Source organism: Schizosaccharomyces octosporus (genome assembly GCF_000150505.1).
Source record: "Schizosaccharomyces octosporus yFS286 unplaced genomic scaffold supercont6.2, whole genome shotgun sequence".
NCBI lineage: Eukaryota > Fungi > Ascomycota > Schizosaccharomycetes > Schizosaccharomycetales > Schizosaccharomycetaceae > Schizosaccharomyces > Schizosaccharomyces octosporus.
The window spans coordinates 3,181,493-3,203,099 of record NW_013185620.1 but is presented as its reverse complement, the minus strand read 5'-3'; the positions used below and the strand labels follow the sequence as shown (position 1 = coordinate 3,203,099).

At 37.0% G+C, this 21,607-nt stretch overlaps 7 protein-coding genes and 1 non-coding gene across 8 annotated transcripts; 3 read left to right on the top strand and 5 right to left on the bottom strand.

Annotated features, from left to right (window-relative positions):
- Window positions 1-96: 96 nt before the first annotated feature.
- SOCG_00865 (uncharacterized protein) lies at window positions 97-4,129 on the bottom strand. The gene is made up of 5 exons (XM_013163285.1): window positions 3,738-4,129; window positions 3,329-3,592; window positions 3,081-3,290; window positions 2,940-3,041; window positions 97-2,882 (listed from the first exon to the last, which is right to left on the bottom strand). Exons 1-5 carry the CDS (start codon window positions 3,850-3,852, stop codon window positions 2,800-2,802), a joined length of 774 nt encoding a protein of 257 aa, XP_013018739.1. The 5' UTR covers window positions 3,853-4,129; the 3' UTR covers window positions 97-2,799.
- Window positions 2,116-2,230, bottom strand: SOCG_16310. The gene has a single exon (XR_001203007.1). It is a non-coding gene; the product is annotated as a 5S ribosomal RNA (ribosomal RNA).
- Window positions 4,130-5,119: 990 nt separating the features above from the next.
- On the top strand, window positions 5,120-6,331 carry SOCG_00864 (Ino80 complex subunit Iec1). Its single transcript, XM_013163284.1, has 2 exons — window positions 5,120-5,416; window positions 5,501-6,331. The coding sequence occupies exons 1-2, from the start codon at window positions 5,275-5,277 to the stop codon at window positions 6,061-6,063; spliced, it is 705 nt and encodes a 234-aa protein (XP_013018738.1). The 5' UTR covers window positions 5,120-5,274; the 3' UTR covers window positions 6,064-6,331.
- A 703-nt stretch (window positions 6,332-7,034) lies between these two features.
- SOCG_00863 (adenylosuccinate synthetase Ade2) lies at window positions 7,035-8,835 on the top strand (the record flags this gene model as incomplete). The annotated part of the gene is made up of 3 exons (XM_013163283.1): window positions 7,035-7,078; window positions 7,118-7,214; window positions 7,672-8,835. 3 exons carry the CDS (start codon window positions 7,035-7,037, stop codon window positions 8,833-8,835), a joined length of 1,305 nt encoding a protein of 434 aa, XP_013018737.1.
- A 534-nt stretch (window positions 8,836-9,369) lies between these two features.
- Window positions 9,370-11,245, bottom strand: SOCG_00862 (ornithine decarboxylase Spe1). The gene has a single exon (XM_013163282.1). The coding sequence runs from the start codon at window positions 10,902-10,904 to the stop codon at window positions 9,603-9,605; it is 1,302 nt and encodes a 433-aa protein (XP_013018736.1). The 5' UTR covers window positions 10,905-11,245; the 3' UTR covers window positions 9,370-9,602.
- Window positions 11,246-11,376: 131 nt separating this feature from the next.
- SOCG_00861 (pyridoxamine 5'-phosphate oxidase) lies at window positions 11,377-13,029 on the bottom strand. The gene has a single exon (XM_013163281.1). It carries the CDS (start codon window positions 12,657-12,659, stop codon window positions 11,910-11,912), a length of 750 nt encoding a protein of 249 aa, XP_013018735.1. The 5' UTR covers window positions 12,660-13,029; the 3' UTR covers window positions 11,377-11,909.
- A 1,039-nt stretch (window positions 13,030-14,068) lies between these two features.
- Window positions 14,069-18,186, top strand: SOCG_00860 (ARS-binding protein). Its single transcript, XM_013163280.1, has one exon. It carries the CDS (start codon window positions 14,159-14,161, stop codon window positions 15,860-15,862), a length of 1,704 nt encoding a protein of 567 aa, XP_013018734.1. The 5' UTR covers window positions 14,069-14,158; the 3' UTR covers window positions 15,863-18,186.
- SOCG_00859 (PPR repeat protein) lies at window positions 15,984-21,244 on the bottom strand. Its single transcript, XM_013163279.1, has one exon. It carries the CDS (start codon window positions 19,958-19,960, stop codon window positions 16,196-16,198), a length of 3,765 nt encoding a protein of 1,254 aa, XP_013018733.1. The 5' UTR covers window positions 19,961-21,244; the 3' UTR covers window positions 15,984-16,195.
- Window positions 21,245-21,607: the final 363 nt, after the last annotated feature.

Below are 21,607 nucleotides of genomic sequence, written 5' to 3'. Positions count from 1 at the left end.
TTGTACCATGGCCTGTACTGCTAGACAATCTCTTTCGTCCAAATCCGGGTGAAGTTGAAAAGCAAGTTTCATGTACGTTTGAGGGACGAAGCTTTGCATGATAGTAACAAATTTTATTAAAAAAGAGATATTTCCTTTGGATTTCTCAATAGCTGAAGAGATGGGAGAAGAATGGTTTTGTTTACATCCATTGCCAGGTATAAACAAACGAAATCACAGTGCATATAAGAAAAGAGCATACATTGAAGACAGCCTTATTGATTCTTTTTTAGAACTTTATGTTCTGTTTATGTATTATTTCCTGGCTTTATGCTGACTTTGCTTTTTTTGCTGTTTTTGTTTATAGGGTCTGACTGTAAACAAACGTCAGGACGCGAAATGCGACGTCCATGTCTTTACTAAATGACAATGCAGTTCCCATTTAAGTGAAAGAAGAAACTTATTTTTCCTTTTAATGTAATATTACTACCAAGTTTATATCATCTCGTCGCATAGGCGTTTTCGACAAAATTGACTCGGGATCTCTTGCAAAGCATGCTCAAGGTGCAATGAAACAAAGTGCTTAGATTCAGTATTATAAAGCAGGATTTAACTACCATAAAAAAAGAATATAAATCAATCATTATGCGTATTGTCTATTGTTAATTAATAAATTGAATGGCTCACCATGATTTGCAAGATAGATTATAGATGGCTTTTCGTTTACTACTCATTAAAGAAATCATATTGTTTACTTTTTCTAATCAATCCAGACTTGCCAAAATTCAAATAGAATAGTTTGCTACTACGAGTTTATAAACCCAAGAAACCTTTATAGGTATATAGATATACGCACAAACATAAGCCATAGGACAAAAGTAGCATAATATTGCTCTTTAAACTTAATGTTCCCATGCTAATTGTTTATGCTCGTCTTAAAACAGCCAGATTGGTTTCTTTAAAGGTTCCGTCTGTGACATGTATGAAATTAATTAGATTCTCTCTCTTCGTAATATTCCAAACATAAACATAAATTTTAAACGGAAATGGTTGCTTTTCAGCCACAGAATAAGCCAGTGTAATATTTTTAAGTAGTAGTCTCATAAATTCACTTAGCTGATATAAGAGTTACCGAAATCCATCGCTCGGTGAAAGTCTGTTCTTTCCAGTTGTGATTCCCTTAATTTATTGTTTATACCGCTAATACGGTATTCGTTCAGAGAAACTTTCTATGCTACCATGAAATCCTTGATACCAAGGAGACATGTCTAGCAAAGGTCCATTGATCAAAAGACCTTTCACGTTTGCTACGATAGCCCGAGGGTTCAAATTCGGAATTCAGACAGAGAACTATTCCCGGATCCTCCTGCGCTGTTTACAATTACCATCGGTAACATTTGAACGTAATGATCCGACTCACTCAATTCATTAGTAGACCTCCGGTAATTGATTAAAGAATCGTCTTGTGCTCGGAAAGAAATCCTCTAGAGGCAATAGAAAAGTCCAGATTAATTAATCTAAATCTGCATCGCATAGTGCATATTTGCCTCCTGGAAAGCGAATTTCAATATCTAAAACAGCTAACAAAATATTGATACTGTTGCCTTCAACAAAACGTTGACCGATGCCTATAATTGGAAACAAGGAAGGTTTATAACAATGCCCTTTTAAGCCATTCCGTAAGTTACATAGCTCCAATGTAATCTACTTTTGGGGGAGTAGTCGTATTTCTTCTTTAAACAGCAACGAAATCTTTCGTTGATCGGGATTAAAACCGTCTACAATGGAGCGAATGAAGCGAAAGTTATCCCTTTTATCTAAATAAATGAGCGATGGAATCGTCAAATACAACTGAAAATGATGATGAACAATGTACTTCCCTTTTCTTGATCAGTGTCCTACTGAACTTACGAATATCATTGAGATAAAAATTCGGTTTTACGTAAATAATGAACAAACCGCGACTAAATATTAAGGAGAACTGGGAAGAACGATGTAAATCGTAGTCCTATTTATCATTTCATTCTTGAATTGCTGTTCTTCAGTTGTTCCTGGGATAGTGAAATTATATACACAGGACAGTATTGAACGTTTATCCAAAATGCCTTGTCAACAGTAGTTGTACAAAATAGTAAAAACCTACAGCATCCCGGATTCCCATGTTGTCTCCAACCATAGTACTAACGAGACCCTCAGACGCTTAACTGCAGTGATCGGACGGGAACTGGTGTTTTCGCCTAGGTGTGGCCGTAGACATTCGAAATGTGTAACTAAAGGTATTTGTATTTGTAGTGGGTATTCATCATCTTAGATTTTACAAAGTTGATAGAGGATGGTTTTGATACTTAAAAGATTAAAGCACACTGTTTTTCTCTTTTCTAGCTATTCACATTGTGCTAAATTGTCGCTGAGGTATGAGACCGAATGTCTGAACTTATAGCAGTTGACGAAGCTGTAGTTTGAGAAGTAAATTATTAAACTACATTAGTTGAAACGGCTAATCTGAATATGTCCAGCTTTGAATTAGAAATCGGTTGATTATTTTGCAAGATTATCGCCATAACAATTAAATAATCATTAAAAAGGTTGCTTTAACAAGGATGTTCGTCAGAAAGAAAACGAACGATTCATAAATAACACTATTGCGAGACGAATTCTTAGATTCATAAAAGAGTGAACGTGAAAAGCAATCCAACCTGCCGAATGAAGCTGTGCTTACTTTTGTGGACAAGAATGCAGAAACTCGAGGGATTGCAATTGATATGAATGCTTCCAAGGAAAATGTGATTCATAGGAGGGATGGAAAAGATTCGTTAAAACTCAAACTTCAGCGCTTTGCCCAGCAAAAGGTTGAAGCTCGATTTCCTCGTTACGAGGTGCTTCATTTTCTGGATCTGTCGGTCCTAATTAGGTTAGTCAGATGCTAAGAAAAGAAAAAAGTTATAATAAAGAGTACATACGAACATAATTCGCAGCATTTCTTATGCCGTTTCCCATGCCGTTTCCCATGCCATTTCCTAAATCAGCAATGAATATTCGAAGTTGTCGCGTATCCGTCGTACCTAGAACAGTTAGAATATTTCGCAGGTTATAAGACATACTCCAAAATAAAACAAACACGGCAACGTTAACAATGCAAACAAAATAGAAAAACCCTTTGTCCATCTTTTCAAATCCTATTACCTTCTTTACAAAATAATACACGGAATAACAAGGGACATTCAGAGAGGCCGTACATAATACTGCGGCACACATGTTGGACAGCACTCTACCAATTTGCTTGAACCATTCTTTAGGAATTTGAGAAATTGCTAATAGTTAGTAAAAATAAAACATAGCGCTAACTTACAATAGAGAAATACTACAATGGACGCTGGACAGGTAACCGAAAGTCCCCAAAAGGTTTCCGTCCTCACAGGAATCTTGAAATAAAAAAACACCACGAGAAAAATAGAATAAGTTACAACATACACAAGAGACGCAAAAAAAAAGAAGATATTCGCTGAAACCCACTTTGAATATGTCGAATTCGACCCAGTAATGTTAGTGGACTCTTGGGCAGAATGCTGAGTGGATCCATCAGCCATTTCTAAATCAATAAATTTGTTCGGAGCTAATGAATGTATTAGTGATGAATGCTTTTGTTGCTTGAGAAAGGATGGAGCGTTTGTCGGGTTTGTTTACAAGGAATTGCAGACATTTATGGATATTGAAGCAATCGACATTCGTTTGTTCCTTTCTATTTCAACAAACCTTACCTGAGTACGGAGGAGGCGTACCAGTACCATCTAAAGATCTAGCGTCTGACTTTTCATCATTGAGCGTTTTAAAAGACTCGTCAGAGTCTGAAACAGGGCTGTATTTATTCTTCATTTTTGCAATGGCAAACCAAAAACCAAAAGAACACCAATACTTATAGCTAGTTCGAAATTAACTAGAATTACCAAGAAAAGTCTGTAGAAATCGGTTCCACCTTTCAGAGATTAAAAAAAAAAAGGAATTGTTCCTTATTTCTAAAGAAAATCAATGTTTTGAATAAACTCTGTCTAAAACCAAAGATAGTACCGAAAAAAAATCTTGGTAATGGCTTTTCGCATGTTTCAGTTTCGTAAAACAGCGACATTATGTCACCGACTGGTCACATCCTCGCTACGATTATTCGAGTTTCGTTATATACCGTACTTTTTCGAAATACTATAATTCAAACGAGCCTTTATTATAAAAAGTAAACAAAGAATCTTCCAACAAAAATATACGAATTGTATACTTTAAACAATATATAAATGAAATAGGAATTAAATATAAATTTATTGAAAGACGCACTGACTTGGCTTTATGAATTTGAGGGAAAAATTCAGCAATAAGAGTTTGAGACTCTACATTCTCGTATTTACTTTCAGCATTCGTAAACATTTATTCTTTTGAAACAACGTGCTCTTAAAGATTCTCGAAGAAATCTGTCTATATAGGCGTTTTAAACACAGTGGAAGTTGATGTAGATGGAAAGAAAATCCTTGGGAACTGGTGTTTTCTCCTAGGTGTGGCCGCAGACAACCATAATGATAACTAAAGTTATGTATTGATGAAGGATAATGGATTGACAAAAAAAGCCTTGTACGGCATTAAAAGGAAATCCTTTAAATCGTCAAAAAAATAACTAAAAAAGAAGTTGTCTTTGTTTTTTTAATAATTAAAAACTTACTTAAACATGGTTTGATGAACCTTGAAACGAAGTTTCATACAACAAGTTCTGATCGACTCACAGAAAAGGTGCTTACAAATTGTAATTAAGAGACCAGCATTTATTTTCTCACTTTATAAACATTATTAATTTATTAAACTATTTCGTTCATTCATCAATTCAGAACCAGTTTGAAACGAAGATATGTGTATTGCTGTCGGCGCGTCTAGCTTAACTAGAAAGCAATTAACGAACATATTTTATGGCTCCCTATCGTGAATAACAAAAAGGAGCAATTTGACTAGACAGAAAACGGGAGCTTATTTTGTTTTAAAGACTGAAAACGTTTCTAGTTGTATATTTTATAATAAATAAAACGTTTCTTTTCTTTTTCTTGTTTTTTTTATGCTCATGAAGTAGAGTGCAAAGTAACCCAGTAAGCATAACTATTTCAGTTTCCTCCACCCGATGCTACACCACCAAAAGCGGTTAAGACGTTATAACGAAATCGTTATTTGGACGTTCCTACTGCTTACCCATATATAAAAAGGATTCCAAAAAAAAAAAAAGAAAAAGAAACCGGGATTCTTCTTCCTTGGTGTTTTTATTTATTTATGTCTGTTTCATCTGATACATCGGGATCAGTCCCTGGTTCACCAATTGAATTAGAACCCGAGCCAGAAACGATTTGTCGTTGGCAAGGATGCGATCAAGACTTATATACGCTTGACAATTTAGTCCATCATATTCACAATGGTAAGGAGATTTAGGAGTTGCTTGGTGTGGAAACCAAAGCTCTGGGGTCAGGAACTTTTGTCCACTAACTTTTAAACATATTAGGTCATATTGGGAATCGTCGACCAAAATATACTTGTGAATGGGATGATTGTCCTAGAAAAGGACTAGTGCAGACATCAAGGTTCGCGTTGATAGCTCACTTACGATCGCATACGGGAGAAAAGCCATTTATTTGCTCCATTCCCGAGTGTGATCGTTCTTTTACGCGATCGGATGCTTTAGCAAAGCATATGCGAACTGTTCATGAAGCTGATACACTGCGTCCATCGGATCCAATACCAAAAGCGCACCCCATGCATCCTCAAAATGTTGCCAATGCCATGGTACAAAGTGCAAGAGAGGCTAGAGCACAGCAGCAGCAACAACAAGGTACAGGGATCCCAAACGAATATATGGAAAACTGGTTGGATGCCGCTACTATGCCAAAGAGTCCACATGATATGTATCACTTACAAAAGCTCAAACTCCAGTGGGTGAAGGAGGAACGTTTAATGTTGATGAAGCATTTAGAGAATCTAAATATTAAGTCAGAACAAGCTCGCAATGAAAAAGAAAAGGCGCTTGATAAACTAGTACAATACGTGGATCCTTCTATCCGCAGGTAATAGAAATTGTGCTGTAGAAAGAAGAAAGAAGAAAAAAAAAAGAAAAAGAAAAAGAACGAAAAGGGACAGGACAAACCGAAAGTTGCTGGTTCCTTTGAATTAATAGAAATCGTTAGACATCTTTTGCACGAGCGATACATCTACTGAACTGTCCGTATGTTTTTTTCTTCTTCTTTTTGAACAATTTCTAATAAAGGTCCTGGCTCCCTATCACACTTGATGAAGAACATGCCAGTTCTCCAGGAAGGGATTTCATATTCATGTATAGACGAATAGTATATTTGTTCCACCCAATTTGACTCTTGCTCCATCTGAATTCATGTTTTGGTGCTTATAAAACATAAAGGTTCTTTGAAATCTTGCAATCAAGTGAAAATAAAAAGGAACAACTTGTATCAATCATTTCCTTTACTGTACGAAAAACGCATCTGTCTTAACAATAGTACCATGCCACCGCTTGAAGAATGACTATTATAACAACTATTTTAGAATGAAAAAAAAAAAAGCATACTTATTTCTATATAGTCTATGAAAGGAAACATGTAGCTATAGTACTTTGTCTTGCAAGAAAAAAAAAAAAAAAAAAGTCTTGGACATCATCACCTTGTATTTCGAGCTTTTCTTGTTCTTTTATTCATTACACAACAACAAAATTGAAATATTCTCAGCATGATTTATGACTTTCTAGCCCGTTTTCTTTTCACCATCATTTCTTTTAAAATTGTAAATATAAACAAACCAAATAAACAAAAGAAAACAAAAAAAAAATAAACTAAAATTATCTCTTATCACCTTATCAATCTCTTTCCGTCTTATGTTATCAGCGACTTTTCCTTTCCATCTTTACCCCTCAGCTATGTACCACGTAAAGTGACGGATATATAATGGCCATACCTCCTAATATGAAGTTACCGTTTTCCTACTAAGAAACGGTCGCATAACTCACTAGACTTTTTATTTGCATAGAAAAAATGGCTTTAGTCACGGAAAAAGGTGTTAATGTTTCAGATGAAGGGTAAGAGCATGCTTTGAAAAGATCGTACTGTTTACACAGAATTACTGTTGTTCTTGGAAGCCAATGGGGTGATGAAGGTAAAGGCAAGCTTGTCGATATTCTCTGCGACAGCGTAGACGTCTGTGCTCGTTGCCAGGTATGTGTGCTTTTTGTTTGAAGGCGAAGGAAGCAGGGGATACAGAAGAAGAAAAAGGAAGCCATTTCAGCCCGTACGGGTCCTAAATGGCTGGACAGAAGGTGTATGCCGAGTTCACTGAATAGCAGTATCATGTCGCTTGGTGTCGTGCCGTGTCATGTCACATGCAACAGGGAAATGTGTATGTTTGTCTCCTTTGGATGGATGCTTTAGCGGGAGAACATTTGCCGGTAGAACAGTTGAAGTCTCATTTGTTTTAGTTTTCGTTTTCGCTGCCTTCAAGGATTGTATGGCTGCATTTGTCTCTTTTCGAGAGGAATTCCATGCATGACCCAGTGGATTTATAATCTAGAGCTAGAGCACATGGAACCAGCCGTGCTTCCTTTATTTTTCTATTTGTTGACCTACCCTTCTATCTCTCATAGAACATTCGTTCCAAGCTAACTTTTACTTTCAGGGCGGTAACAATGCCGGTCATACCATCAAAGTCAACGACAAAACTTATGACTTCCATATTCTTCCTTCTGGACTTGTCAACCCCAAATGTGTAAACTTAATTGGCACTGGTGTCGTCGTATATCTACCTGCCTTCTTTAGCGAACTGGAAAACTTATCGAGTAAGGGTCTCGATTGCTCGAATCGTATCTTTATTTCTGATCGCGCTCAACTTGTTTTTGACTTCCATCAACGTGCAGATGTCTTGAACGAAGCCGAATTAGGGAAGCAAAGTATCGGTACCACTGGAAAAGGTATCGGTCCTTCTTATTCCACAAAGGCTTCTCGTAGTGGTATCCGTGTTCACCACTTGTATCGTTGGGACGAGTTTGAAGCTCGTTACCGCAAAAACGTCTCTGATTTGCAGAAACGATATGGTGCGTTCGAGTATGATGTTGAAGCAGAGTTAGTCAGATATAAGGATTTGGCTGAAAAGCTTAAGCCTTACGTAGTTGACTCTGTCGTCTTTATGCACGATGCTTTGAAGCAAAAGAAACGAATCTTGGTTGAAGGTGCCAACGCCTTGATGCTTGACTTGGATTTCGGTACTTATCCATTCGTAACTAGCTCCAACACTACCATTGGTGGTGTCTGCACTGGTCTTGGTGTCCCTCCACAACGCATCGCTAGCTCCATCGGTGTAACGAAAGCCTATACCACCCGTGTTGGTGCTGGTTCTTTCCCCACTGAGCAGCTAAACGAAATCGGAGAGCATTTGCAAACTGTTGGCCGTGAATATGGTGTTACCACCGGTCGTAAGCGTCGCTGCGGTTGGTTAGATTTGGTAGTTGTCAAGTATTCGTCCATGATCAACGGCTACACCTCTTTGAATTTGACAAAACTCGATATCTTGGATGCTTTCCCCGAAGTCAAGGTTGCTGTTGCCTACATTATTGACGGAAAACGTTATGAAACATTCCCTGCCGACTTGAGTTCTCTTGAGAATGCTGAAATTGTTTATGAGACTTTACCTGGTTGGCAAACATCTACAGTTGGTATTACCCGTTGGGAGCAAATGCCTGAAAATGCAAAGAAATACATTCAATTCATTGAAGATTTTGTTGGCGTTCCTATCGGCTTTATTGGCGTTGGCCCTGGTAGAAACGAAATGCTCATCAAAGAGTAAATTTTGGATCCATTTACATCTGCATCCGTTTTCTCATATGACTAGACGTTTTGGTACCGATTGAGAAATCAATCGTGCATGGATGCTTGCAATATCTGGTTTACCACAGAAATGAACAATCGGATTTTCACCGGTTAGAAAAACAAGGATTTCATTGTAAAATTTTGGAAACTAAATGCCACTAATGAAATTATGATAATTCAATTTTTCACTATACTTGCTTGGTATCTTTCATGTATATTTCGAAAAGTATGGATTTTCTTTCTTTCTTTTCTTTTCCTGTTTACCAGGACCTAGTAACAGATTCAAACTTTTTTTATTGTTTGTTTGTCTACAACTTGGTGAAATTTATCTTAATGAATATTCGGGCATAGACAGGCAGATAGATTTGTATTGTAATGACAAAAGTTTGGAAGCAGAATAAACTAGCCAGACCATCCATTAGACATAGCATAGCATAACATAGCAAACTAGTATATTAGATTTGTAATTTTTGGAAATTTGTGTTTACTTTCTTTTGCGAATATAAACGCACTGTAGTACATACAAAGATATATAAAGAGTTACTCATATTTTTAATAGTAAGAAGTACTTTTTTAAAACGATAGCATCTCAATTTAAGACAGTTAACTCCTCTTTCAGAAAATATTATTTCCGTAAATTAATCCTAGAATGATTGTGTTCAAATAAAGAGAGGAGGAGGCTAAAGAAACATAATACTAATTAAAAACAGTCAATGTCATAAGCATAATGAAGCAGAAGGTACTTCAATCAAGGATATCAGTATCAAGATAAACAATACGACTGGTCTTGAAACCGTTAAAACAACTAGCGGCAGCTACGGTATAGGCACCAGCGTTGTCGAAATAAATCCAGTCACCAACATTTAGTTCATAGGGTAAGCGCGCGTCAGAAGCAATAGCATCCAACGAATCACATGTAGGTCCCCATATGGAGCAATGGTGGTTACCAGTGCTCAAATGAGTATTGTAAAGATATTGACTTCCTTTTTTTAGTACTCTAGCAACGGGATGCTGGTGATCAAACAAGATGCAATTCAAGCTTCCATAAACACCATCGTTGACATAATACATAACCTTTTCTTCATCAGCGAGTTTACGCTTAGCAATCACATTCACGGCCAACGTAAAGGCGTTAGCAACAAAAAATCGACCGGGTTCAGAGATGATTCGAACGGATGGTTCAAAGTAGGTATCTAAAGCGGGTCGCACTAAATCGGCAACTGCGTCAAAGGTTTCGCTGGAAAAGCCACCGCCAATATCGAGGAGATCAAAGTTAAAGCCTCGATCGAGACCTTGATCGAAAACAAATCGCGACCGGCGAATGGCGTCCAAGAACGCCGATGAGTCATAGCTACCGGAGCCTACATGAAAACTGACACCTACAACATTCAAATCCAACGACTTGGCCAAATCAAGTAGAGAACCAGTGTCCTCCAGAGAAGCACCAAATTTCAAACTTAAGCGGCAAAGACTTCCTGAATCATCAGTAGAAATACGAAGCAATAAACGAGCATTTGGATGATGCTGTTTAACCTTGTAAAGTTCATCGGCGTTGTCAAAAGTCATCAAATCAATGCCCTTTGAAGCCGAGTAACGTATGTAAGTAATCGCTTTACAAGGATTAGCATATACGATTTTTTCCGAAGGAACGCCCATGTTTAATACTTGCTCGATTTCCCCCTTGGAAGCGCAGTCAAAGCCAGTACCGAACTTATTCAATAACGCTAACACGTGAGGATCAGGATTACACTTCACAGCGTAAAATGGTTGAACTCTCGGAAGCTTTGTGTGCCAACGAACGAGTTGACGGTAAACGGCATGCAAGTCTGCTACAAAAAAAGCATCAGCATCAAGAGGTTCTCCCTGAGCATGAGATGTCTGCTCAAGTTCAGTGATCATCCGTTTGAACGCCTCATCAACCGCCTGACGAGAATGGTCAGACGAAGACCACGTTGACACAGAATTGATTGCATTAACGTGGCCAAGTAATTCCGTCGTACGCAACGACTCACTAGTGAAAAGGTTCTTCTCAGTAATAGCAGGCATGCTGGATCACTACTGTTTATATGTATTCACTTGAACAAAGAATAACGTTCCGTTTCTTGATATGCACAGATAGCAAATGCTCTATTTTTTCAAGTAGAACACCTTTTTATCCTTAGAATTGAGAAACCTTTAGGTACCGAGTTTCAAAAACCTTTGTGAACCAAATCAAATCAATTTTTTCAGGCTACAAATTTTTACTTCGCCTAAATACCTTGATCTGTAATCGGATAACGCAGACGTGAAATGAAAAATACTTTTGGTGAATGCGTATTCAAATAACTTTGATTTATCCGCTTAGCTGGCCCCAATTCTCCTTTTTTTATTTATTTCAGCCTAGCTCAATTGGTAAAGGGTAGCTTCTATAAGCAACCTATTGTCGTTTAGGTCAGGGTTGAGCGACTGATAAAAATATATTTACCGATAGGATTATAAATATTAAATTTGATAGGTGTATATAATATCATATTATATGATCTTAAGGTATCATTATATGTTGTATATATCATCGAAAGACATGGTTTTGTACGATTTTATTCTGTGAGTGCTGCTATTTTCAACATAAGTCTTGTTTTCTTTTATTTAATTTGTACATTATATTAGGAGTGGTTTTTTTTTTCTAGAACATTCATCAAATAAATAAACTGTCAGAAGAGAGTTTTTTTATTTTCGTGAAGTATGTTGCGACAAGTCCGGAAATATTTTCGTTGGTTTCGTTAAAGGTTTCAAAATTTACTAAACAAATCGTTTGAATTCTCTGTACAAAGTTTCTCTTAAAAAGATACAAGACAAAGACAAAAGAAAAAAAATAAAATCTCTATATTGCGTAGTTGGAAGGCTTGTTATATTGCCAAGTATGTAGTGAAGGACTTTTCGATTTTCAATAGTTACTCAGTTAATGAAGGCCATATATTAAGGAATTCATACATATTTCACTGAAGAGAAGAACACGTTGCTTATTCAGTAGAGCAGATAGCAAGACATGCGTACTGGCAAAAAAGGTAAAAATCAAGGGGATAAGCGAACCAGTTGGTAGTCGCTATCCAAATTTTCCCTGCGGAATGAAAAGCGATCATGTAGACGATATTGCCCACCTTGCCAAAACTCGATTTCTAAAGGTACAATGCGAATACCGCCCCAAAACTTGGGAGCAGGTACTAAAACGGATTCGTCTTCGCCAAACTTTTCTTTGTATGATTGAACACGTTCTTCTAACTCTTTACGATCCTGGATCACAGTGCTCTGGGGAGAAGCCCATGCTCCAATTCGAGATACGCGAGGTCGAGTTTGGAAGTACTCCTCTGTTTCTTCACGAGTAAGATGTTCGACAATTCCCTCGATCCGCACTTGTCGTTGCAAAGACTCCCACCAAAATGATAAGGAGGCATAGGGGTTTGTTTCCCAGTCTTGTGCCTTCTTTGAAGTTTCAAGGTTGGTAAAAATAATGAATCCTCTATGGTCCAATTCTTTCAACAATACCAAACGGGAAGATACTCTTCCGGAAGGAAGGCGTGCCGAAGATAAAGTAGTGCTTTCTGGTGATTGAATAGCAGAGTCTTTGCTAGCTTCTTGGAACCAGTCATTAAACAGGAGTAACGGATCCTTACCCTCCAAGTCCTCTTTATGAAGACTTGCTTTAGTGTATTGGTAGCGATTTGGCGCAAAAATTAGCTTTTCTTTTGTAGGATCTGTAGCTGACATTTTGTTTGAACAGTTCGTGACAAAGTGTCGAATGCTGGGTAAACCGAGTCGCATCATCGTATGTAACCTTGTAGTCCACTGAACATTTAGAGAAGTATATGGAAGAAAAGTTGATGCAACAAATGTTCGTTTTCAAAAAAGAAGCTTATTCTTTTTCTTTTCTTTTGTTTCTTCTTAGCTGCGAAAACGTACTTGCTGCCTCACAAAAATAGAGAAAAAAAATAGAAACCTTTACATCATAATGCAGTTTTTGAGTATACATTACTTTAGAAATATAATTATTTATTTTTATTCACATACGTTAGTTGGTTCACCTGCTGATGTCCCTATTTAAAACACAAACGAAGAAACTTGGGATTTTCGCAAGGAAAAAAGGATCAAAATCCCGTTAAAACAAACTATTTTTCCATAGAATAAATAAACAAAGACTTGCTCTATTTTCTGAATATAAATCGATATCCATCTACTTAGTTTTAGCCCGTAAGAAAAGCAAATGGTGAATCGTTTTTTCATTGACAGGATCTATGAGAATGAAATGAAGTCTTCATTAGATATCTAATTAAATAACTATGCTCATAATAGAAAGCAAGATTTTGAGCGGCTGTACATGTATGAAAGCCTTATGGGAGTATATTCATATCATCCACGAACTTCCTTTGGAGCATACGCCTCAACAAGGACGTTGTATACATTAAGCAACCACATTCGATTATGAAAAATAGAAAATAGAAAATGTCAATTCTTGAGCTATCCTACCTTTTTCGTTGCCTGACACGACTCCAATATTAATGAGTTGTATATTTACTTCTACAAGTAACAATCTCTTAATGTTTTTGTTATAACTATATATTAGTGGTAATATTACTAATATTGGGGGTTTCTTGTACTTTCAATGTCGCATTTTTTCTGCATTCATTTTTCTTGGGTTTAAGCCTTAAATAAGAAAATTATTCTCTTCTATTAGCTTTTATTTAGTAAATAACATCATCCGAAACCACTCTAAAGCTTTTTCAATAAACAATTCGTACAGCAGCTGTCTGAGTAAAATGATATTCATGGTAGTAGCGATGATGTAGGTTTGTAGCTTTAACCTGCTTTTGAATACAATTCTCCTAGTTGGTAGAAATTTACACTCATAAAAGAACAAGAAAGGTATCACTTCATCGAAGGCATCAATGGTTTCGAAAGTATTAAAGAAGCCCCCACCGACCTATCCAAACTCGTCTTCCTTACAGTTAAAGGGACCATTAGCACTCATTGCTCTGACTGCCAAGAAAATATCCTTTGTAAAAACAAAAGAAAAATTAGATTTCAAGTATTTTAGTTTAAAAGTCAAGTTATAGTCCTCTTGTTTGAGAGGAATTAAACTAGCTGTTCACACTCCTTGACATCCATGTTACTTACAATTCTCATGGTATTAGTCTAACAAGGATCCATCCAATAATCACTACAAAATCTCATACAACCTCGCCGTAACGATATCGAGTTGTTAGGACTCGACTCTTACGAAATATACATACAGGGGGCGGCCTTCATATTATAAAAAGCATTAGAAAATGCCGCCAGTGAGAAGGCAGGCAATTACCATTGCAGAAAAAAAGGCCATACGAAATTTTTACAGTGGATTTGAGAGTAAACCGGGACAAAAAGCAATAAAAGAATGGTTCGAAGATAAGTTTCAAAAAAACATCTCACAAGCTACAATATCGACGGTACTGTCATCGAAATATGATTACTTGGATCATAATGAGATTGTCAATGAAGGAGCAGTTAAGTTGCGGCCAGCAAAATATCCAGTGTTAGAGAATGCGTTAGCTGAATGGCGGCTACGAATGGAAAAACAAAATGTGTCTGTCAGCAGTGAATCTATACGGCATGCAGCGATGGAACTTTGGAAGAAAATACCAATCTATCAAAATCAACCACCTCCTGCTTTTAGTAATGGCTGGCTAGAAAAGTTCAAAAAGCGACATTCCTTCCTAAGTCAAAAAGAAATTTACACCACTACTTCTTCGCAGTTATCACCGCAAGAAGGACCGCCTCCAATTCATTTTCAGCAAATATCCCACAATCCTTTAGACTCTACTGAATCCTCTCATATACAAAATCCTCTCTCTCTACCCAATCCCCCCCCTATTCTTGATGACGCTGGATCTCAACCGGTCAGCGATGTAGTACGCATTCACGAGCTGAAAAACCGTTATGCAGTTCGCGACATCTACAACATGGATGAAATATCCTTCTTTTGGAAACTCACACCTAAACGCAATATTGGGAAAAATAATGTCGCAGGTGTTGAACGAAACAAAGCTTTTGTTACTGTAACGATTTGCTGTAATGCGGATGGAACTGAGCGTTTACCTTTATGGATCATTGGATATTCCAAAAACCCAAGAGCTTTCAAAAATGCCAAAGTTCCTCCTCATAATCTAAACATAATATGGAGACATAATGGTATAGCCACCATGAACGTCCCAATTATGGAAGAATGGCTTCGATGGTTTGATTCTCAAATGGAAGGTAGAAGTGTACTGTTATTACTGGATTCTTCTAGCGTCCATCAGTTAAGTATAGAAAACATTCGAAAATCCAATTTTCCTCTAAATAATGTATTAGTCGTTCTATTGCCTCCGAATATGACAAGCATATCGAATCCTTGCGAGCAAGGTATCAACAAGACTTTTAAGGCTCATTACCGTCGGTCTTGGATTTACGACATTCTTCTGAAAACGGAAAAAGACATTAATCCTTTGCATTCTATAAACATATTACAAGCTGTTCGCTGGATGGTCGACATATGGGATTATCAAATAGAACCTGCTACTATTGCAGGATATTTTCGTCGCTCAGGTGTGCTGGGTCCGTTATTAGAGGCTGAACCAGAACCTTCTGAAACTTCACGGATAGTTTCTCAATTGCAGCAGACTGTTTCTAGATTTGATCCCCAAAAATCTGCTGACATTGAAAATTTTATCGATCCTCCTGAAGAACTAAGAGAAAACCGAGACGGGCAGTTGGTCAACCAGATTGCAGCTCAATTTCTTCCTGATCGAGACTACGAAACCGACGAAGACGAAATTATCGAGCCAGCCGTTTCACTTAAAGACGCATCAAAAGCATTAGATGTGATTTTGAAGTTTGAACAGCAACAAGATTTTGGTGATCTGAATTTTATAAGAACACTAAATCTGTACAAAAAGTCCCATAATATAAAACTCGAACAGTCCTCAAAAATGGAATTCATTAACACCCTTTTCTAATAATCATTCCGTTTAGTCTTTCTTTAATCCTATGTTGTTCATATATTCTTAAACATACTTGTATGACTAATTTCTCGTCTTCGATTTTACAAATCTCCTATGCATGGATTTCGTATAATGTAAATAGAAGGGAAAGTTGATATGCCTATTTTTTTTTTCATATCTAAAAATCTATAAAGTCTAAAAGTCTAAAAGGGAGTCTAAGTGTGAATAATTAAATAGATAAACAGAGCTTTCGCGTGCTTAAACAATAAAGAGTATACATCAACAAAACAAAAAGAAAGAAAAAAACCAATGATAAATAACAATCCCGGATATCAGAATTAAAAATGTCTATGCCATCTGACTGCATGGCGTCAAATCTCTCTCACTTGAGACGGATTGCAAATAAGGCTTGTAGCTATTTGTTCTTCGCTTAGGTTTCTGTAACATATAATTGTTCACAAGAGAGGAAATTCTATTTACAACAGGAGCTGGATAACGCTTACGCTTTAGCTGCTCAACAATTTCAACAGCTTCTTCTGCGTTGTTTACGCTCAGATATGCACGAACCATATTCTCATAGGTACTAGGTTCTTTACCCGACATGCCATCACAGTCCAAAAGATCAAAATAGTATCTGGCTTTACTAATCATGCCTACTTTCGTAAAACCCTTAATCAGAGCATTTACAATGTAAGCATTCAAAGAAACACCATATTTTTTCATGTCGGAAACGATCTGAACTCTTTCAATGATACGATCATTCGCAATTAAAGATTCTATTTGAGACTGGAAAAGGTTGGCATCCAAACGAATCTCCCCAGCTTCGTGTTTTGCAAGCGCAATAAGATAGCACTTGTTAGCAGCTTGAACATCAGACATCACAATACCAAGTATATGGATGTAGGCTGCATAGTGCATTGGAAGAACCTTTACACCAGTTTGCTCCATAAGCTCTAATATAGCTTCAACTGATGTTACATCAACAGGTTCAAGCATACCATATGCATCCATGAGCAATTTGTATGTATGAGGGGAAGGCTGTATTTCAGTTGAGCACAATCGATTGTAATAGTATAATGCCTTCTCTCTGTTATACATAGTTTGTACTTCAAACTGGATCATGGTATTATAAGGTGCTACACGAGGTTGATAGTTGGACTGGTTTTCCATTTCACAGAACAACTTTTCGGCTAAAGCTTCATCACCTATTCGACAAGCAGCATTTATGACTGTTCCGTAAGTTACGCTAGTAGGAAGAAGTCCAAATTCTTTCATTTCTTGGAAAAGCTTCCAGCATTCGGTGGTACGGCGAGCACGACCTAGTTTGGATAAAACAGCATTGTAAAGAAAAACAGAAGGCTTTACGTTATGACGTTTAGTTTCCTCAAAAATCTTCAAAGCGGTTGTAGCATCATCGGTATCTCCACGTTTCGTGGAGTTGTTGATCAGATGTGCAAAAGTAGATGCTCGAGGAATATAACCTATGGATTTCATTTGGTCACAGTACAAAGTTGAACCCTTAAAGTCACGGGAAAAAGAGGATGATAACACCATTGAGTCCAATACTAAAGCCATGAACCAATTGGCCTTCTCGGAAGATGAAGCACGTATCTTTCGATAAAACAATTTTGCATGTTCGAATACGCGATGAACAGCTCCGAATTGCTTGTGTTTACTCAAGGCTGAAATCAAAGAGGGATAAGCTTCAGGGTGTAAAAATTTGTCATTTTCAATTAGTTTTCCAAATTGGAAAAACAACAAGTTGGCATCAATCCGTTCGGATGCAGTACCCGATATCATCTTTGACACATTGGAATTGACTTCATGATCAATGAAGTGGAAGTGATCAAAGAAATAGCAAACTTGGGAAATGTCTGCCAAAATTTTTCGACCTTTATTATCGGTGGAAAACCCGATGACGGCTTCAGAGACGATATTATCACGTACGAGCTCAACCAAGCGCTCATCATCTCTCAAATAAGAGAAAGATCGAAGCAAGATATGAACATTCTTGAATGTGGCAGGATATTTTTTACCGGAGAATACTCGTAATAAATCCTTCAAGTCACGCTTGCTAGAAAGAGATCCTTCAGTTTGGACGACATTAAAAGCTGCATACTCAAGAAGATATCCAAATGCCCGAGGTGAAAATGAGTTTAGATCCAGGGTAGACTTGTTGATGCTCTGCACTGCTGTATGAAGTAAAGGAGCAATAAACTCAACCTGAGGAAAATTAACTTGACTTTCCAAGATATATAGCAATTGAAGCAAAACCTCAGAATCATTTTGAAGTGACTTTGGTAAAACATCCCAAAAACCATTCAAGATTGACAATTGTAAAGCTGCTGTATTCACAGAAGGAATGTTACTAGGAGTCGCGGCTCTTGGTTCTACATGCTTTTTAAGTAAGCGTAAAGCAAGACTAACATGTCCATTATCAATAAATGCTTTGTAAATAGTAGAAAAGTTGAAATTTGTATATAACGAAACCGAATTGATTACAGGGTAGACATGTAATCTCAAAATTTCAATATTATTGGTGGAAACCAATAATTGCAGATATTGCAGAAGTACCTTGTGTTCTTCCATAAATGCAGCAAGCGTAAATTTTCGAACAAAAGCTATTGAAAACTCTACATCCTTTGCTTTACAAGCCGCTTCCAAGATGGAAGAAAGGATGGAAGAATCCTTCTGATAGGTATCGATTTTAACCAAGGCTAAATCAAGCCAGTAGGCAGCCTCTTTATAATCACCTAATTGCGATAGTCTGTTAAGAAAACAATTGACAACAGTGCAAGGGATTGTTTGTTCATGAGCCGTATATTTAAAGAAAGACTCCATGAGTTGAATTGCTTGGCCTGAGTGATTTGTCTCGAAATACGACTCCATAAGGGCTTCCCAGGAATCGACATTCGTATTATCCGAATTACTAGTGGGATCAGACAACTTGTAAGTCTGTAAAAGCTGGAAGCAAACTTCTAGCCTCTTTGCTTTTCCGAATGCACGGATGAGAGCTGGAAGTAATTTTGGATGGCTGTCAGCTTGAATGGACTCGAAAGGAATGTTTTCGAGTAAAGATTTCAACTGGCTAGAAGTTCCGTAACGAGCAATGGAGTCAATGAAATAGGCATAGAAAGAACTGGAGTAAGAGATGCCGTGGTTTATCAAGCTCGAAGTGTACATGAAAACAGCAGTCTGTAAGGGCATCTCAGAGCGTAAGTCCGACAGCTCAGTTTGTAAATCTTTAACGATATGAGGTTGGGCCAAAGAGGTACGACTAACGAGAAACTTGGTTCGATCTTCGATGACTTTTGCACGTCGACACAAAGCAGTGATAACCGTTTCGAAAGTTTTAGCGTCAGGAACAAAAAAGCAATTCAGCATGTCTACATAAACTCGAACAACTTTTTGCATATTCTTCGAGGAAGTAATATAATAATCATTATTAGCCATGCATTCAAGGATAGTATTGTATGCATGTAGGTTGAGAACCCCAGGTGAATCACAAGCAATCTTGTAAAGTTCAAAGGTGTGTATAGAGAGATCACTGTGAGCGAGACGCTGCAAGAAAGAAACGAAATTTTCTGAAGACGAAAAGGAGCTGGGAGGTAGAGAAACAAAGGAAGACTCTAAAGAAGGAGGGCAGGATTGATCTAAAGAAGGACTAGTCAGGGCAGACGGCGTCTCTAGAGAAAGAGGGGAGGTAGATGAAGAAAGTTCATTAGGGGTATTGAATAATTCCTCAGGCGTTAGAGGTTCAGATGCATTAGGAAGCGAAGTGGGAAGAAGAGAAAGGTGAGAAATACCATTGGCATCAAAATATTTAGAATGGTTTTGAGAAGATATAGTCTGTTTTGGATCAGAGAGAGGAGGATCACGGATGCTAATTGGGAATCCACGTTCAAAGGACAACATATCTTCCTCGGAAACGTAATAGTATTCAGGAAGGTTTTGTTTAGAAGAGGAAGAGGTAGAAAGATTTGCTTGAGCTTGCTGCTGTTGGATCCAATTTGTCATATTAGATAATTTTAATGGAGGACGATGAACAGCAACATTTTTGCCCAAGGTTTGTCGAGCAATATTTTGTAAAAACCAAGCCTTTGTATACACCATATTGACAAACAACGAAAGAGAAGGGTAGTTGTTGTTACAAACCAAACGAAACAAAGAAGAACAGAGATAAAAATACAACAAAAAAGGAAATGGAAACTGAACAGAGTAAAAAGGAAGAAAATAAAACAAAAACACTGAGAAAGGATTCAAGAGACAAGAAATCCAGAAAACCAAAACAGGGTCAAAGAATCACCAAAAAAAAAGGAAAACAAGAATAAGTGAGAAGAGAGAAAGGGTAGAAGAATAGGAATAGAATAAGAAAAGAAAAAGGACAACAAACAAAATAAATAAGCTATATCAAAAGAGGAGCAAAGCAATCTATCCAAGGAAAACGACGAAATGGCAATAGAGAACGAACGATTGCAAACAGGATAGAAGGCAAGACAAGAAGTATGTAAATTGTATTCGTAAAACAAACTCGTCCAGTAGCCTGAGAAGATGGAATAGCTAAACAAGAGAATCGAAAAAATAGAAGGGAACCTTTTTCGAAGCTTTTAAGAGCAAAGCAAAAAGAAAAAGGAATAAAGAAGAATGTAAAAGAAAAACAAAAAACAGGAAAAGATCAACGACTCCTAGTTATTCTATTCGAAAGAGAAGGGAATAGGAAGGTTTAAGAAAACAACAACGACAACACCGAACACAATAGAAAGACAAAAACGACAGTGTTGAAGTGAATTTAAAGGAAAAAGAAAAGTAAAACAAAACAAAACAAAACAAAAGAATGAAACTGAAAATCAAACCACCCAAAGATAAATCAAACGATCAAAACAAAGCCGATGGAATTACAATTCAATCAAATCAACAACGATGAACAATCGGTCCAAACGTTTGTCAGCGCAATAAAGAGGCAACAATAAAAAAAAAAAAGAAGGTAAAAAAAATATCAAAATCAAAAGGAAGAAAAGAGCAATGTCTTTCTATAGGAAATCCACCAAAACAAAAAAGGGAAATCAGATCAAATATCTAATAAAATCGCTTTAATCCTTTATTTACAAGTTATGCGTAGAAAATAGAGAATAGGAAAAGCAACGAAAGGAAATGTGATATTTATAATTGTGTACGTGTATATTGACAACACAAAACAAACCAAAGCAAGTCTAAAAATCTTTCAAAAATCGAATTTGAAAATGACTTTTCAGATTTCTTGCTTTTTTTTTTCTCTTTGAGAAAACAAACAAAACAAAAAACAAAAGAATTCCTTTTTTCTTTTGTTTATTTTGATTGTTGTAATAAATGCGAATGAAATTTCGTGAAGAAAAAGGTCTAAAGTTACGAGAAATGCTTCTCGAATCAAAGTGAGCTGTGAACTCAATGGTGGTCAGTGTGTGGTGGAAGGAGCGTTCGAATTGGTCGTTGATATAAATTAAAAACCCGAGTCTTCTCCAGGGATGATGAGCTTTTTTTTTTACCGAACATATGACATGATCGAAAAATATGACATCATTCTATTCGGTAGATCTGAAGTGTTGTATGTTAGCACGGGATAGAGGGAGGTAAAGCGTAGTAATAAAGATTTGACTTATTATATAAACGAGTGATGTGTTGTTATATTTGGTTGAAGGTTGAGGCGAGAAGGAGAGGAAAGAGGAGGAAGAAGGAGAATATTTTTTTCTTTTAAAATTTGAAATTCTCTTCCCAAAAATTCTA